Source organism: Eumetopias jubatus, unplaced genomic scaffold, assembly GCF_037043125.1.
Source record: "Eumetopias jubatus isolate StellerSeaLion01/CBP00866 unplaced genomic scaffold, mEumJub1_p1.0 scaffold_10, whole genome shotgun sequence".
Lineage (NCBI taxonomy): Eukaryota > Metazoa > Chordata > Mammalia > Carnivora > Otariidae > Eumetopias > Eumetopias jubatus.
In genome coordinates this window covers 107,747,762-107,765,354 of record NW_028274816.1, presented here as the reverse complement: position 1 = coordinate 107,765,354, position 17,593 = coordinate 107,747,762, and the positions used below count along the sequence as shown (strand labels likewise).

General features: G+C 59.0%; 1 protein-coding gene across 1 annotated transcript; it reads right to left on the bottom strand.

Moving 5' to 3' along the window:
- Positions 1–289: 289 nt before the first annotated feature.
- On the bottom strand, positions 290–4,729 carry WFIKKN2 (WAP, follistatin/kazal, immunoglobulin, kunitz and netrin domain containing 2). Its single transcript, XM_028091348.2, has 2 exons — positions 4,529–4,729; positions 290–1,810 (listed from the first exon to the last, which is right to left on the bottom strand). Exons 1-2 carry the CDS (start codon positions 4,727–4,729, stop codon positions 290–292), a joined length of 1,722 nt encoding a protein of 573 aa, XP_027947149.2.
- Between the last annotated feature and the right edge of the window lie 12,864 nt (positions 4,730–17,593).

Here is a 17,593-nt window from a genome sequence, read left to right as displayed (position 1 = left end):
GGCTGACCAGCACAGAGAGGGTCACAACGCCCCACCGACTGGTCATCAAGAATAGCTTGCAGGTGTCTGGTGGCTTCTCCTTTGGTCCCCCTCAGCTAAAGAAGATACAGACCCCTTCTTGAGCCCAAGACTAGAAGTTGTTCTAAGAACCTCCGGTGGATTTTCCCCACTGGCCTACAACTGTCGAGCCTGACCTTGCCCAGTTTGTGGACTGAGGGGCGTTGGGGGGGTGGGTAGGTGGACGAGGGCCGGGGAGGGGGCCGGGGAGGGGCGGAGGGGGGGCGGGGCTTCAGCGCCAGCCCAGAAACTCCTTGAGGACGTCGCAGGTCTTCTTGTGCAGGACCTCACGCAGCTTCCTGACCCGCCGGCTGCTGGACGCTCCCACGAAGCTATCCGGCCGCAGCACAGCCATGCCGCCGTCCACCTCGCCCATGATGATGAGTGGCGTCTCGCCCGCCGTCACGTTGGGGCAGGGGCAGCTCCAGTCCACGTGGAGCAGGGTGACCTCCAGCGGCTCCTGGCCCAGGAACTTGAGGCCCATCTTCTCATCCTTGAGGACCTCGTCCACGGTCACCAGGGCCCGCCCCGCATCGGGCTCCTCGGTCAGCTCAGACACGCGGCCCAGGATGACGAAGTCGCTCCGACAGAAGCTGGTGACGAGCTTCTGCCGCGGCTTGCAGGCCCGGCAGCGCTGGGTCCCCCGAGGGAAGGGGCAGGACTCCTCGCAGGCCTCGCGGCTCTCAAAGTTGTTGCCGTTGCCGTCGCATCCGCCGTAGATGAAGGACTGGCACTGGCCGGCCTGGCTGTTGTAGGCCCAGCGGGGCGCGTAGGCTTTGCAGGGCCCCTGCAGGGCGGGCAGGCTGCACACGGCCAGTGGCCCGCTCATGCAGGCCAGCATGCAGGCCTCGTAGGTCTCGAAGTGGTTCTGGTTGCGGTGGCAGTGGCCAAACGTGAAGGTGAGGCAGTTGTTGGCCTGCGCATCGAAGTGCCAACGGGTCTGCTCCTCGCCGCAGTCCTCACTGTCGGGGGGCTTCAGGCACTCGGCCGCGGGGAAGGCCGTGCCGTTGGGGGTGCTCTCCAAGGTGGCCACCGCCTGACCCCCCCTGACCACGGACAGCGGGAAGTCGGCACGCAGGACCCCGGCGGCGTTCCGGGCCGTGCAGGTGTAGATGCCAGCGTCCTGGGGCTGGGCGTTGTAGATGACCAGCTGGGCGATGTTGGTGACCACCACGTTGCCGCGCACGTGGTTGGGCCGCATGACCACATTCTCGCGATCTTCCAGCTGCTTCTCCCAGGTGATCTCGGGCCGGGGCCGGCCCACCACATCACACAGGAAGCTCACGGTCTCACCCACGGTGACCGACTGGTGCACAGGGTGGTGGAGCAGAGCCGGGGCCGCCATATCCAGCCCCGGCGTCTCCGGGGAGGCTGTGGTAGGGTGCACGGTGGTCTCGGGCGGCGGGGGACTGGTGTTGGGCCACGTGAAGTGGTAGCGGCAAGTGACGACGGCCAGCGTGATGCCCTTCGAGCAGGCCTCGGCATCCATGTAGCAGCGGTTATAATAGGTGAGGCCGTCGGAGGCGCACGTGAAGCTGGGCTCCTTCTCACAACGATCTTTGCACTTACACACGGGCTGGCCGTCCCAGATGTCACACTCGGAGCCCTGCTGCAGACACATGAAGTGATCGCAGGTGGCCTCCTTGGGCATGCCCACCGGGCCCTTCTTCCCTTTCACGTCCATGTACCGGGCGGCCACACAGCTCTTGGTCCCGCACACGTTGGGGCAACACTTCTCATAGGTCTCGCACTCCTGCGGGGAGCCAGAGGGAGAGGCCTGAGCATGGAGGAGCAGGACGTGTGCCCCGGCTTCCCCCGCCCCCCATGTCTGCGGAAGGGAACTGGTATGTGCTCACCACCTACGGTGAGCCGCACATTCGGATGATGACAGGAGATACGCAGCCCCTGCTATCTGCTGGGCCTTCTTCTAAGAACGTGTGTACCTGTCTGCTTCTCTCTTGCTCATCACAGGCCTGGGCGGTGGGCAGAACCATTAGCCTCACTTCGCAGGTAGTGATAACGAAGGCACGGAGAGGTGAGGCCACTTGCCTGAGGTCCGCTACAGCTGGTAGTGGTGTGAGGTGTAGGTGTGAGAGGAGGCAGGCCACGTACCTCCCAGAGGGGACGTTTCTCTGACTACCATTTTATAGATGAAAGTGCAGAGACTTGGAGAAGTTTCGCCCAAGTCCCGAGAGCGGGCAAGTGGCAGAAAAGGGCTTCAAGCTCCAGGTGGATGGGACTCTGAAGGGAGATCTCTTCTTCCACATCATAGGGTGACCACAAAGGAGGTCTAGGTGCGAACAAATGAGCCCTGCCTCTCTTTTTTTCCACTGGGGTGAGGACGCCCTGGCCGAATTGAAGAGGTCACGCCAAACCCTAAGAAGGAAAAATCGGACACCTCTGGGACAGATGTTTGAGGCCGGCCACACACGCGTCAGGAACAGCCGCTCCGTGGCGGGCCCACGCTTGTTCAGGGCCCAGGGGAAGGGCAGGCGGGACAGGCCCGGGACGCCAGGTCCCACCACGGAGGGCTGTGCTAGGCCCAGGTGCTCAGCTCTGATGTGTGCGACATTTCGTGGGGGACATCCACAAGGAAAACAGCCCCGTTGGGTGGCAAAGGTTAGCAAAGCCGTCAGCGAGGACTTACTAGGGCTATAATCCCCCTTGATGCTCTGTGGAGCCACGTAAGGCATTAGTTTAATTCCTCGAAATTAGCAACATGCTCTGGGACCGACACAAACAAGGATTTCACGTGGTGTTTTCGACAATAACACCTCGTACCCACTGGGCAGGCGGGCAACGCTCCTAATCCTCCGTCCTGGTAGTAGCTCTGGGAATTACTCCCCACTAGGGCTGGCCTCTTGTGGTTCCGACTTTTATTTCAGCCTCTTTGACATTCCACATCAGCTAAGAGGGGGAAATATCCCCCACCGGAGCTGTGTGGAGACTGCCCGCTTGACTTGTTTACTGTTTTCCCCCTCTCGGCTCAGAATGGGGACTTTGTTTTGCAGTCCTTGCTTGGCATAAGCTTCTAGGCCACGCCAGGGGAGGCTTTGGGACAGGGATGGGCAGATCTCAGAGCTGGGGTCTGAGGGTGAGAGACCCAGTGGGGGATAGAGGGCAGGAGAGACTGGAAGCAGACAGGAGAACCTGCTCTTCGGCCTGAGGGTCGTAAAATTCCTTAAGAGACAGGCCCAGGGAGCTCCTTTAGGACCCTGAGGTCCATGAAGGTGTGGGTCCCCAGAGTTGGGGTGGGAGGGAGGGGGGGAAGGTATCTCTGGGCCCGGGAAACCTAGAAGGAATCCTTAGGACAGTTTTTGCTTGAGGGCTCAGAATATACCCATAGGCAAATGAGTCCCTAGCCCCACACAGGTGCCTTTTCCCCAAGACATGCGACATCAGCCAGAGCCTCACTGTCCCACACCCTACCTGATTTATCAGGCCAGCCCATGCCAGTGGAACAGACTTCCCTGCAAACATAGCCAATGACCCTCATGACCTCAGCTGAATGGGAGCACTCTGCCCCCGTCTTCCCTTTCCTCAGCACCACCACTGCTCACTGGCAGCGTCTGGCCTGAGAGGTCTGACAACTGTACCCTGGACACCGTGGGGGCAGAGACCACTCTCCGCAGGGCAGTCATGAGCTTTTCTGTAGCCTACATGCGTTTGGCAAATGGAGCGTCTCTTCTATTCCCTGGTGCTGCCCAGCCCAGCCCTGAGCCCTAGGAACTGGCCGGGCCAGCAGGAAGCACCTCTGCCCAGGCAGGTGCTAGGTACCAGCAGGCTCTTCTTCATCACCCGAAGGGAGTGGCAGGGATGGCCCTGGGACTCGGGAGCTGGGAGAGAACTGCCCTAGCGCCAGGCCTGCGCTGCTTGCCTCAGGCTGCTCTAACGAGAGCAGAAGGGAGGACCGAGGAATCTGGCAGGTTGAAACAGTCCGCTTCCCTCCCAGGGATAACCAGGGGGTCTATTCAGAGCTGTTCCTGCCCACTCTCCCCATCAGCCTGGCCTGATCTCAGGGTCAGGGTGCGGACCCCTGTGGGCGGGGGTGGCCCGGAGGCCTCAGCTTTGCCGGAGAGACGCAGGTGCCAAGCCCACCCTCCCATCCCTGGCTGTGGGACCTTGTCATGCTCACTGCGATGTCCTGAGTGTCTGCTGTCACCTATCGAGGCGGGGCTGAAGGGTCGTGCCAGTCCCCACCATGTGCCTGGCCCGGTGCTGCCTCAGAGCCCCCCTCAGCAAACATGAGACCAGGGACCCCAGGATGAACTTGGATATATCACACCCACCTCTTCATCTGGGCCTCGGACTTGGACAGACATCACTCCCTGTTTATGTGGACTGGGGCCCAACTTCCTTCCCGCTCCCAGATCCTCCCAGAGGTGGGGGGGGGGCTCCTGAGTCTCCCCAGCCCACGGCTCCCACTAACACCCTCACGTGGTCCACGTCAGGCTTCCGGATTCCCACTCACCTGGTCCGTCTCACACTCCCGCTTGCAGGTGCTCTGGGCATCCACCCAGAGGTTGGGGTTCATGTCGTTGGGGCAGATGCCCGCATGGGAATAGCGGATAGGCGGCAGTGCCAGGCCCCTTGGGGGCGCCCCGAGCAGCAGCAGGAGAAGTGCCGCCTGCGCCCAGCGGGACCAGAGCCGGCAGCACCCCAGGGCCCCCATGATGCGGTCTGCGGTGGCTCGAGACCTCCCCTGCGACGGGGCCAGGGGCTGGGGCCCACCGGGGCCTTCTCCTTCTCTGGGCTGCAGACACCTGCCCTCCCCACCCCAGCGGGCTTCCTCGCAGCCGCCGCGGCCGCCTCCACCAAGTCAGTGGAGCCCGCTGGGCTGCGCGGCTTCAGATAAAGGAAAGGTCTTTGCAAGGAAACTCCCTCTCCTGAGTGTGCAGGGAGAAGAGCCGTGGCAGGGGCCCGAGCCTGGATTTATATCCTGGGCGCGCCACCCGAGTGGGAGCGAGCTAACCTGATGCCTGTCACAGGCAGGCTGCTGGCTCCTCTGTCCCGTGGCTGATCACAGACTTGTTGCAGAAGGGGGAAAAAAAAAAGCTGGAAGCGGTTTAGGCGGGCGTATCTGGCACGGTGGGACACCTGCTTGTTTTTGACTCCAGGAGGCCTTTAACCCCTTCAAGGGCCAGAAATGGCATGTGCTTTGGGGGGGAGCTGGCTCCAGGACACGCAAGCTCCCTGTAAAGGAGCGGTTTGTTTCCCTTTCCCCCACCTCCTCGGGCCAGGCCCCCTCCTCCCCGTGGCCACCTCTGAAGAACACACAATCGCTTGTTACAAGGAGGGACCTGCAGCCGCAGGGTTAGCATCGCCTGGCCCGATAGTACATTTGAGAGCAAATGACGTGGAAAAACAACAAGTTCACGGCCATTCCAGGGCGGGCCTGAGCAGCAGTGCCGTGCCGGGTCCGCCGCCTCCCACCCCCGCACCAGGTCCCTCTGTGGGGCTGCTGGGGGGGGGGCGGGGTGCGCGCGGACAGCTCCCTATCGCTCGGTCCCCGGGCAGTTCGCGTCTCAAGTTCCAACTTCGGTGAATTTTCCCCAAATCATTCCAGAGACACATACCAGATATGCTCCGGCTCCCCCAGCTGCCGGGACGTATCACATTCCTCGCTCCTCGATTGACACACTCGTCAGCTCCAAGAAAACCTACGGGGTGTCTCAGGACGGAGCTGGGCAGCGGCCGCCCTTGCTAACCACCCCTGGGCCGGTGCCTGAGCTCTGTTGTATGCCCGGCACCTCGGCCGTCCCCTGGGTTCCCCCACTTCACAAGGGAGAAGGTTCAGGGCCGGAGAGGGCCAGCGACTCGCCCAAGGTCAGCCACCACGGGCAGGGAGAGTCGTCCCACTTGCTAATATTTACTGGGTTCCTGGTGTGTGCCGGGCTCTCTGTGTGCATCACGACACTCCATCCTCATGACAAACTACCTTCATTGCTGAATGGCGGAAAAGATGCCCAGAGAGGCTAAGCCACTCACCCCCCCGTTGCACAGCTATGGGATGCCGCCGTTAACACGGGAAATGCCAGTTTGCGGGGTGCGGGCCGGGGCCTTTGGACCCCCCCCTCCGCCCACCTGGCTGTCAGAACTGCTGTCAAGGTACAGCTTCAACTCTGGTTTTTACAGGTGGGACAAGAAGTTTGTGGAAACATCAGATGCTGTATTGGGGGGCACAGGGAAAGAGTTGGAAGCGGCCGTTGGAGGGGGTGGGGGCCCATTTCTCTCCCTTATGGCAGGAAATGTCAGGTACCTCAAACACTACCGAAAAGTGAGCTGGCGAAGCATATTTGCATGGGTCACTTGACTCCCAGACGGTGTGAGGGAGCGGGGTCACTGATCCCTGCAAGAGAGAGGTACCTTGTAAAGGCCAAACCACCGAGGTTTTGAGGAGCAGGAACTGAGCTGCTGCGTCCCAGGGATAGTAGATGGGGTGGGCCCAGCCCACATCAGAGCCAGGAGGGACCTGGAAAGTCCCCAGCAGTGTTCTCATTTCACAGGTGGGGAAACTGAGTCCTGAACGCAGGTCCCTCCTCTTCCAGGTCCACTCTCCCCTTGAGGGCTAGGATTCACCATCTCATCTGACTGTAAAAAGGCGGCACAAGGCTTCTCTCTGCCCTGCGGGCTTTTCCCCGAGGGGGGTGTGTGTTGCCTTCTCCCCACCTCTACCAAGTCTTCCCCATCGTGTGGGTCATTCTGCAAGATCTGTCTTTTCTGCTTATGTCAAAGAGCTAATGAAGGGTGTCAGATCCTAATCCCCTAAATTATTGGAATAAACTTCCCTCCGAGGCCGGGCCCGGTAATGAAGCCAGACAGCGGGCGACGCCGGCTGCTTTGAATTCCCTGTAATTTCATAAACCCGTGTTCCCGCCACTGGGAGCAGGGCCTCAGCCCCGCGCTTGACGAATGCAGCTTACGCAGCCTCCTTTGAAACCACAAAGGGGAAAGGATGGTGACAAATTTCTAAGCAGGACTTAGAAAAATGGTCACAGCCCTGTTACGTGAGGACAAGTGTCCAGGGAGAGGAGGCTGATCTCTGGGGAGTCACCTGAGACCACTCGAGGTGATGGGAGGGCCTGGGGTCAGCCGGAGCCGAGGTGGCCGGCAGGGGGTGGGCAGAAAAGCAGGGGAAGCTCCCCCACCCCACCTGCTCCTCGCTCGCTTGTTTTCTCTCTCTCTTCGGGGTTGACTGAGAAAGGCCTCAGTCCGCCCAGCTCGGCCCTGTCAAGAGCCACGGGCCTCCTTCCCGCCTAGGGCCCCATTTCTGGCCATTCCACTCTGAGAACTTTCAAAACAGCATCGGGGAAGAAGGGGCCTAGAACACCCCGGCTCTCCCTCTCAGCGCTTCCAAGTCTCCCACCAAAACACAGCTCAGAATAATAAATAACATCTGATCAGGGCTCGGAGCCCACACAGCGTTTGCACCTACATCATCCTGCTGACCCTCCCACCAGCCCCAGCAGGGAGCCTGGGAGGTGTCGCTGGGAGCTCCATTGTACAAGAGAGGAAACCGAGGCACAGAGAGGCTAGCTGGGCCTGCCCAGGGCCCCGCGGCTCACGCCCTGCCCTCCCCTCCTGGACCCCAGTCCTGTGCTCTTCACACAAGCCATGCACACTTCCAGCCTCCAGAAAGGCCCCCACTGGCCGCCCCGCCAGCCCAGCGTGTTTCTAAGCTGTTCTGGTACCGCTTTGAAGTCTCCTCCTGGGCCCCTCCCACAGTTCCTCAGATCTGGCGGTCCTACCTCGGTCTGCACTGGAGGCTGGCAGGCACCCCACCCTCACCACACCCCTGGGACCGAAGGGGGGGCTCTGCGGCCGGTTCCCACCGCCCCCTCGCCAGGCCTCCCTTCTGCCAGCATGAGCATCGGGGAAGTAGAGCCGGGGCTGTCACCTGAGCAGATGTCACCTGCCTTCCCCCCCCGCCCAGGGGACATCGAGCCCAGCGTGGTCACAAGAGGGCTGGGCTCTGCCTTCGACTCAGAAGAGCTCCCTCCCCGTCCCACAGGGAGCACGGCCCCTTCACACCCTCCAGGGTGGGTTCAAGGTCAGCTCTAGGTGCAGCTGCAGGAAGTGACCCCGGACAGTGGACTCTGCGTGACCCTTGACCTCAGGCTCACCCTTCACATAACAACTTCCCAGCCACTGGGGCCTGGACAGGACAACACAGCGGACATTGTTTTCCCAATCGGCCAGGCCTCTCCCCTCTGGAGACCAGTCACACGCGTGGTGGGGACGACGGGGATGCCACGCCAGCCCCCCGGATGCCATGGCGCTCACGCACGGACCAAACCTCTTACCTCTCGCAGCATCTCCTCCTCTTTCCTTACTTGATGGTTTTTAAAGCACCCACTATGTGCTTAGTACTCTGGGTACACAGAGGAACAACCGTCCTTGTCCACAGAGAAAACACAGCATGCAAACCCATGATAAGACTAGTGAAGGCCTTCTTGGAGGTCCCCACGAGTGCTGGGGGGGGGCAGGCAGGGGGAGAGAGGCCCAGGGCTGCAGACGTGAGGTGGGGTGGGTCCAGAAGCCTGAGCGGGAGTCTGCAAGACGGAGCACAGAAGGCGCTTTCGTCCACTCCCCCTTGGAAAGGCCTGGCCCACAGTGCGGCCTCCTTGGCCAAGGCCCTCCCTCTGCGGGGCCCAGGCCTCCAGAAAGGGGAGGTGAAAGGAAAGTCAGTAGGTTTGGTAGATGGGGTGGGGGCGGGGGCTGCAGGTCCTGCTTTTGCCTGGGGCAGCCCCAGCAAAGCCAAACCAGCAGCCTGTTCTGGTCCACGGCTTGGGCCCCCAGACCTGAGGCAGCCACACTTTCTCCCAAACAGTTGGGGAAGGCCAGCGCCCTGGGAACCCCCTTGCCCTGATCCTTGATTTCAACATATCTGGGAGGAGGAAGAACGCAAGGAGCAAGAATCAGGGTGCTAGGGCCAAAGAAGGCCCCAGCAAGAGTGCTCAGATGGGTTCTCAGAAGGCCCAGGCAGCCTCGGCTAAAGGCAATGATTAGTCAGACCCAAGCTGGGGAATTCAATAAAGCGGGCAGCTCATTACCCAGCTGGGGATCCTTTGCCTGAGCGGCCGCAGGCCTGGGTTACATTACAGGGCTATGTGAACTCTCCCCTCAGAGTGAGACTGCACCGGGTTTTGGAATAATTATGGGGCCTCAGCAGATGGTGGAGGCGGACAGGGGAGGCCTTCAGCTGTGGGACACGTGACTTGTCTGCGTCTGTGCAGAGCAGGACATGGGAGGGTCCCCCCTGGGCCTCGGGGGAGGCAACACTGAATCCGGATCTGAGAATTACGGGGTTGGCTGTGGTCGGGCCTGGCCCAACCCCCTAGGCCAGCCAGGCCTCCTTAGACCCCCGCCTGGGGCCGGGGGGCCCTGCTGGGGGTGCCGAGGCCCTGGAAGCTGGTTGGTGTCTGAACGGATCTGTGTGTCATGAAGCAAGAACAGGAGACACAACTTCTGGGCACCTGTGAGCCCCCAGATGCCTTCCTGGAGAAGGTGGGCATCAAGGGCTCAGTGGATTTCAGCCCTGTGTCAGAGCCTTCGCCCACTTGGGCAGCAGCGTGCACTCAGGTTGAGCACTGTGTGAGGAGTCCTGGGTTCTCAGCCTGGTCCACCATCAACCCACTGCGAGACCACCTCTACTTTCGCATCTGAGGCTGCTTCCAGCTCCCTCCTCTGTGATCCCGTGTCCTGATTCCTCCAGCTTTGCCTTCACGGACTCAGCTTCAAAAAGCCCTGAGCAGCTCTCAGCCAAGACAAACACGGGAATGAAGAAGCCAGAAAGCCACAGGACTGCGGGGCTGCTGTGGGTCCATCTCTCCGCTCTGCTGGGGGAGAGCGGCAAACCGTGTTTCCACGCTTCCCAGGCCCGGGGGCTCCATGGGACCGCCACGCATCAGGGCACAGCCTACCTCCTGCTCAGACCATCCCTATCCTGGAAGCTTCCTCTGGCTACTCCACCCACAAGCTCCCTCCCTCTCTGCCTTACTGTTTTCTTCCTCCAGATGAGAGAGCAATGAGAAGGTCTCAGACCCGCGGGTCTCCCTGCTCACCTGCACACTGCTGTGCAGAGGGGCACGTGTTCTCTAAAACCAGATGCATTCCTCATCCCCGCTGCAGGGGTACCACATGGTGGGGGATGGGGGGCGCAAAAAACAGGCCTTTCCCGGATGGATCATTACTTCAAGACTTCCGGCTTAAAGATGGCTTCCTTAAGGCTTCTCCACACCTTCAGGATGAAAGCCAAAGCACTTATTTAACCTGGACCAATGCAAACTTCTGCCTCAGTTTCCTTTCCCAGGCTTATCATTTGCTCCTCTTTCTCTCAGACCCTGGAAGCTGCCACAGTGCTCTTTCAGAGCTCCATGCTGTCTCTCCCCGTCAGCCCCTTGGATGTTGTCCTCTGCCATGGACACTCTCCCTTCTCCAGGCCAACTCCTTCCCAGCCTATCCTGGAAGCCCCAAGCCTTTCCGGAGGCCTTCCCAATCTCAGGAAGGCCCTCGACACTTCTCAGTTGTGTGTGTGTGTGTGTGTGTGTGTGTGTGTGTGTGTGTGTGGCGGGGTGGGGGGGGTTGTTCCTGGTATTGTTTTTACAATGAAAAAGCAAAACAAAACAAAAAGCCAAAACAGCGTTATAAAACCCGTAGCAAGGTTTAATCATTGCACGCTGCCAGGACATATCACTGCTCACGTGGGTGTCAATTGGTTCAGGGATAATATCAAAAATCCACATTTGAAGCCCTTTGTGAGTGTGGCCTGGGCCCGTGACCTTCCTGGGATTGCCTGTGATATCCCTGGGCACAGTTTACGTGGCATTGAAATGACTTATGCCTCATCTATCACCCAGACTGGGCTTCGAACCCGTGGCAGGCGGAGAGGTGCACTCAACCAGTGTATGTTGAATAAAGGGATGATCCCGTCAAGCAGCCAGTGCCCGTGCAGAGCAGGCGTGAGTATTCCTGGTTGTCAGTCATACCTGAGAGAGACCAGTTGTCCTGGGGCAGGAAACCAGAACTCCAAAGACCAGCTGGAGGCAGGCAAGGGAGGGTATGCCCATCCCTGGGCCCTGCCAACCACTCTGGGGGAGAAGGAGCCTAGAGTCTGCAAGGGGCAGCCCTGGGCTGTTTGGTTGGACAAGGCTTGGGCATCACGTGGACAGCCCTGGAGACAGAAGGAAGGTGCCCCATGGGGTGCACCACACCCCCCATGCCACTCTTCCTGCATGCGTCCCCTGGCTCCTCCCCAGGCTTCCACGAGGCCCTCTTCAGCCATGCTCTTCCCTACCTCCAGAGAGATCTTTTCAAATTCCAAACTCGAACATGTCACTTGCCCTGCTTTGAATGGTGGCCCCCCAAAAATGACATGTCCATGTCCTAACCCCCAGAATCTGTGAATGTGATCTTACTTGGGAAAAGGGTCTTTGCAGAGGGAATCTTGAAAGGCGATCATCCTGGATTATCCAAGAGGGCCCAAAATCCAGTGACAGGTGTCCTCATAAGAGAAAGGCGGAGGGAGATCTGAGATGCCGAAGAGGGGAAGACCACATGTAGACAGAGGCAGACGCGAGTGATGTGGCCGCAAGCCCAGGAGTGCCCCAGCCACCGGAAGCTGGAAGACGCAAGAAAGGGATTCTCCCCTAAAGCCTCCAGGGAGACCGCAGCCTGCTGATACTTTGATTGCGGCCTTCTGGAAATGAATACACCTGCCTAGAACTTTTCAAGGTCCTTCCCAATCAGAATCGGAATTGAACGGCCTCCAGAGCCCTCTGAGATCTGCTCTTGCCACCTCCCCAGCCTCACTGCTCGCCTTGATGGTCCAGCTGGTGTTCTCCCGATGTCCCACTAGGGTGACCAGCCCTCCGGGTTGGCCTGCGACTGGCCTCGTTTTAGCAGGGAAGTCCAGTTTCCCGGTTTGCCTTAGTCCTGGGCAGAGAAGAGCAGTTGCTCACCTGTGGGTACCATGCTGTCCATACTGTTGTTCAGGCCGTTCTCTCTGCCCAAAATGTCCAAGAAACTCTACTGCAGGACGCCACCAGGAAAAGTAAGCCTCCAGGAACCCACGCCTGGACCACACGGTGAACCCTGAAGACACTGCTTATCTTGCCTGGGACCTGGAGTTGGCTGGCAGCAGGGACTCGGGCCCCTGCGGCCGGGAAGGGTAACAGAGGCCCCGGGGCGTGTTGGTTACCGGAGTGCGGCTCCAGCCCCATGGGGACTGTGGCAGTTGGCCTTTGGTGCAGGTGACCTGAGACAGAGGAGTCACAGTGGGTGGCAGTCCCTGCCATGGCCCCTGGGGACGGGGGAGGCTTGAGCACGCACATTTGGGCTGCAGGAGTCCAGTGATCCCGAGGGTTAAAGATCCACAGACAAAAGAACTGCCAATCAGGAGTGCGTTCAGCAGCATGTAACAGAGACCCTGAGCCCTGTGGCTTCAGTCCTTAGTTTACTTGAGGTCCGAGGCAGCCTGGCTAATTCCCAGGGCGCTGGCTCCTATCTTTTCTGTCTCTCTCAGCACGTGGCTCTTGTTCCTCACATCCAATGATGGCTGCCCCCCAGATACTGCCTCGTTCCGGACCCAGATTAGGGGGAAGGGCCAAAGCTCACGGAGCTGCCTGCATCTTTTCGGGGAGGGGACTCCTCCTGAGAGCCCGCCCACCATCACACATCGGCCAGCACCGTCCCTCATGACTCTAGCTGCACGGGAGTCCAGAGGGCGATGGCTCTGGCTTTGCAGCAAGGGAGAAAGGAGTTCTCAGTGGCTTTGGGTGGGCCGTCCACAGCATCCGCCACAGCAGCCTTTCCTAGGACCTGCTAGCTGGTGGGGTGTCTCATTCTTGCAGCTCCTGGTTTTGTCTACACTGTGAACTAGCCTCTGCTTTTAGAATTGGAGTCAATTGCTCTGCAGGGCAATGTGCTGTTAGATAAAGATGGATATGGGTTCTCAGAGAGTACCCCGCAGTTCTGTGGGGTACCGGTGGGCTATGATAAAGCCGGGTTGAGCCAGCCCCAAAGGCCCTGGAAGCGGAAGTTGGTAGGGTGTTCTGCACACAGAGGACATGACCCGCTTTCTGTTAAACAGAGCTTGCTCGCTACTGCAACCCCCAGAGAAGCTGAGCAAAGGAGGTCCCTCGGAAGGGACCTTTCACTAGCCCGCCTTGACAGTGACGTCCTTACAACTGAACCCTGCCCTAAGGAAGAAAGAGAGGCCAGTGTCAGGTGAGAGCAGAGCTCTGGGGGCATGTTCAAGTCCACAGTCCCAAGTCTGCATCGAGACGGAGCCCCAGACACAGAGGCAAGTGGTGGGAAGGCGGTTTCGGTGGGAGCAGAACTGCTGGGCAGGTGACAACATACCACACGCTGGGACAATTGGAGGGGGTACGGGGCCAGCCCCAGGGAAAGGGGTTGCCATTCAATACTCATACACTCGGGAAACATGGATTTTATACCTGCTGTGTGCCAGGTGTTCTATGAGGCACTGGGGTACTAACCAGGTACAGTCTTTGCACTTGGCACTCGGGGAAGTGGACAGTGTACGTGGGAAGAAAGGTGGAGCAGCCCATTACAGACTCAGGAATCCAACTGCGAGTGGTGCATGCTAGGAAGGAGGCCAGGAAGCTGGGGCCATCCAGGGAGGGGAAGGAGTGGGTCAAGCAGAGGAAGCAGGGTCGAACTGAGGTGAGGAGAGTCTTAACCGGGTCCACAGCAAGGCAGGTGTGGCTGGAGCACAGAAAGAGAGAGAAGTAGCTAGTGGCCGAGGCTGCCAAAGCATGCAAGTGCTAGACCCTGCTGGGCTTAGAGATAGTGGTGAGGAGTTTGGACTCACTGGTAAGGTTGGACTGTACCTCTGGGACTCTGAAAGCTGGCGAGGGTCCGATGTGGCAAAGAGGTGATGGGGAGAGGGCAGGGAGGCTTAGGGAGGCCCTGCAGCCTGGAGCAGAGCGCTCTCAGGGAGCCCATGGGTTCGTACCCCATAGGACAGAGGGAGGCGGGCTCTCTACTCGGGCCGAGGCCGGAGGGACAGGGGAGAAGAACGGGGGGCGCCGGGCATGGCCCATGTGCTGCTGGTGACTGGGGGCCCCCAGGGAAGTGGCTCAGTGGAGGGGCTTGGCCAACAGGTCAGGGACTGCCCTGTGCTTTCGTTCAGTTTGTGAAAGTGATGAGGGAAGGGGAGGAAGGGAACAAGGGAGATTATATGACTTCCCCCAAAGCAAAGAAGAGACATGCTCCACGGAGGATGGCACTCGCCTGGGCCAATCAAGGCTGATGGCTGATCTCCTCATGACTCCCTCCAGGCAGCCGAGGCTGAGGAAGGACCACGGGGTCGGAGTGACTCAGATGCCAGGCCCTTGCCAGACCTCACCAAAGACTTTCCTGCCCAGCGGACAACAGGACTTATTTTAATCAAGTCTACGAACCCGTGGACTCACGTTCCCCACTCCAGAAAACCAGGGGTCAATGCTTCCTTCGCACCACCACCGGGACGTGCCCCTTTCAGTTCCTCCTAAACGCCTCAGCTCATGGCTTTCCCTGGAGTGTGTTCTTGTCATTGTTTTCCTCTTTAACAGAAACCCATGGTCAAGACGGTCTCAGAGTAAAGACACGCAGCAGGATGTCGGTGGCCAGAGCAGCCGAGAACCGAGCCCAACAGCGGGAAGCCTTGACCTACCCCACAGGGCAAGAGGGCTGCTGGCCTCGGAGAGGCTTTCTGGAGGCTGGAGCTGAGGAAGAGGCTGCATCTGTGACCCAGCCTCCTGCATCTGTGACCCCTGGGATAGAAAACTGCTTGATGGCCAGGGCCCCCAGCTGTCCTGACTGCAACACATAGCAAGAAATGCATTCTCCATAGGCATTCAGGACACACGTGCGTACGCACAACTGAAACCAGAGTTTTACAGCTTTTTGTTGTTGTTCTTTTAACCTTCAACAGACCCTAAGCCAACAGACCCAAGTCACCCTTTGGATGATGATTATTCACTATTTACTCAGCAAGCACTTCTGAGGAGTCGTGGTGTGCCCTGCACTGTACTCAGACCTGGGCAGACGGGTAGAGTCAGAGAAATGACCTCGTCCATCGGTCACGGATTTAGAATTTCAGGCTAGGACACAGATCCTGAACAAATGCTCACACGAACGTAAATGGCACATTTCGCGAGTGCTTAAGGGTGCCTGATGTATACCAGGTGGTTGGGCCAGGCGGGCCTCCTCTCCCTGGTCCGTTTCTCCACCTGCTCAGGGCGGGAGTCAGCTGGAGCTGACTCTGAGCACCTGGCTGGCTCAGATTCCAGGGGAGAGCGCCAGAGGTTAGGAGCCCTGTTTCCAATTTAGAGCTGGGGTCAGGGAAGGGCTTCCAGGGGAAGCGGTGTGGACGCTGGGCCCCCAAATGATGAGCTGTAGGCAGCCAGGCAAGGAGGGCACAGCACACATGCAGGCTGTGAGGTGGCAGGGGACCCACATGGAACATTCAAGAACGGGACGACAGCCAGAGACTGGAGAGGAGTGAGTCCACATAAGTCCCCGTGGGCTCAACTCGGAGGGGAGAGTCTCTAACCCATGTCTACAACCACCACCAGGAAGGAGTCCCTGACTTTACGTTCCATTTAAAAAACATGTTTCCTTTGCACTTTGGATTTTGTTTGGGCAGGTGTTGGGGTGGGGATTTGAGAAAACAAACAAACACACGAAACAAACCCAGTGTGCGGCTAAGTGAAGGGTAGACCCCAGGAGACCTATTTCGTAGGCACTGCTCTAGTTTGCAGATGATCAAACACGTAAGAACCCCTCACTGTGTCAGTATTTGGGAATCTCCTGGGAGCACGAAGTAGGCTGGGGTCAGCTGGACACAGAATAGGGGCAGAAAGTGGGCCAGGCCCATTTGTCAGGAGCCACCAGGAGGACTTCCTGCCAGCGAGGGGCCTGGAGGAAGGTGCCTCTCTAACGCCGAGCCCCATGGGCAGGCATCGTGGCAGAAGACAAGGGAGGCACTTCCCCAAAGATTTGGGAGGCACTATTCCTAACTCCGAGTCAGCAGCAGGGAAGAAGGGGTGAGCTAGAACGTGAAGAGGGGGCATGGGATGCCTGTTTAAGGGAGTCGGTCCCTCCATAACTTCAGGTTCCAGCCCAGGGACAGTGACCTTGAATCTGCACGTCTGCCCAGTGTGGCCTCAAGTACCCCAGGATCAGAGGAGGCAAAGACGCCTCCAACTGAGGGCAGGGGCATTAGGGTGTTGGGAGGAGGGTCCCATGGCTGAACCTTCCTCCGCTTGGGGTTTCCCGGCCAGGGGTTGCACACACAAAAGACAAGGGCCCGCAGTACCGCATCCATCAATGTTAGTGTCTTGGGGCTGTGCCCGCGCCCCTCTCCATCGGCAGGCTCCCTAGTAAAGTAGACACTGACTGAGGAGGGGGCTCAGGCCAGGAGGCTCAGGGTGGGCTTCAACCTCCCATCTTCCTCCCCAGGGTGCGTGCTGCGGGGTCAACGTGGGCTGACTGACTGGATACCCAGCCACAGGTAGAAAGGATGGGTTGGAAAGGGGACGGTGGGGGCCCCCATCAGCTAACCCAACCTGGGACAGTGTCTCCCGGTCTGGCTGCCACTGGGGAGAAGAGAGGAAAGAGAAAGGACCAGATTGTTTTCATGGAAGAGCAGAAGTGGAGAGAGGGCATGAGTCAAGGCCAAGGGCCTTTGTAAATAACCCCATCCCTGAGTAAACTGGGTGTGAATAAGTGTTCTTGGAACCCACTCTGTAAGATGAGCCACCTTCCTCTCTTGTCCCATCCTTTGCATCTTCCATCCTGTTACAACGGATGAGGTGTTCCTCGATTTAAGGTTAATGCTGTCCCCAATGCACTGGATGCCTCCCCTCCCCTCCCCTCCTTTCCCTCCCTCCCCTTCCCTCCCCCTCCACCTTCTTAGCAACTTGATACCATCAGTTATGCCTCCTCTCAACTCGATCATTTCCATTAGCCTTTGGACACCCTCAAGTCTCACCCATCCTGAACAAGGAAATCATTCCCTCCACCCCACATTCCCTCCCCTTCCATCCACAACCCTGCCTCTCACCCCTGCAAAGTCAATCTGCATTTTCTATGTCCATTTTCTTGCCTCTCGAGTCCACACGCTCCCATCCAGCTCCCCACATGCCCTTTGCCAGTGAACTTGCTGCTAAAGCCACCAATGGCTGTCATGACCCTAAATGACCCAGCCAACCTGGTTTTTTCCATCTCTCTAGAGTGTGTGACCTTCTGACGCTTTGCTCTAGGGATATGACCGCCACCCCGTTTCCACCCATCCCCTCCCCCATCTCCTTTCTACCCACACTGTTGTGCGGAGGGGTGTGTCAAGGCCATGTGCATCCTCGGCACCCCTCCTCTTGCACTGTGCTGCCCCTCTCCCCACAGCTGGGAGTTTTCAGCGCTGGCTGCCCTGGAGAATCATCTGGGAGCTTCTAAAAAGTACCGGCACCTGAGTGCCACCCTAATTAACTCGAAGTCACAAGAGTGGGGCCCAGGTGTGACAGCGTTCAAG

Excerpts from the sequence above, each read along its gene's own strand:
- WFIKKN2 (XM_028091348.2), bottom strand. The coding sequence starts at position 4,729 with ATGGGGGCCCTGGGGTGCTGCCGGCTCTGGTCCCGCTGGGCGCAGGCG. Across the intron at positions 1,811-4,528 it reads GGGAGTGTGAGACGGACCAG|GAGTGCGAGACCTATGAGAA; the intron begins GTGAGTGGGAAT and ends GGCTCCCCGCAG.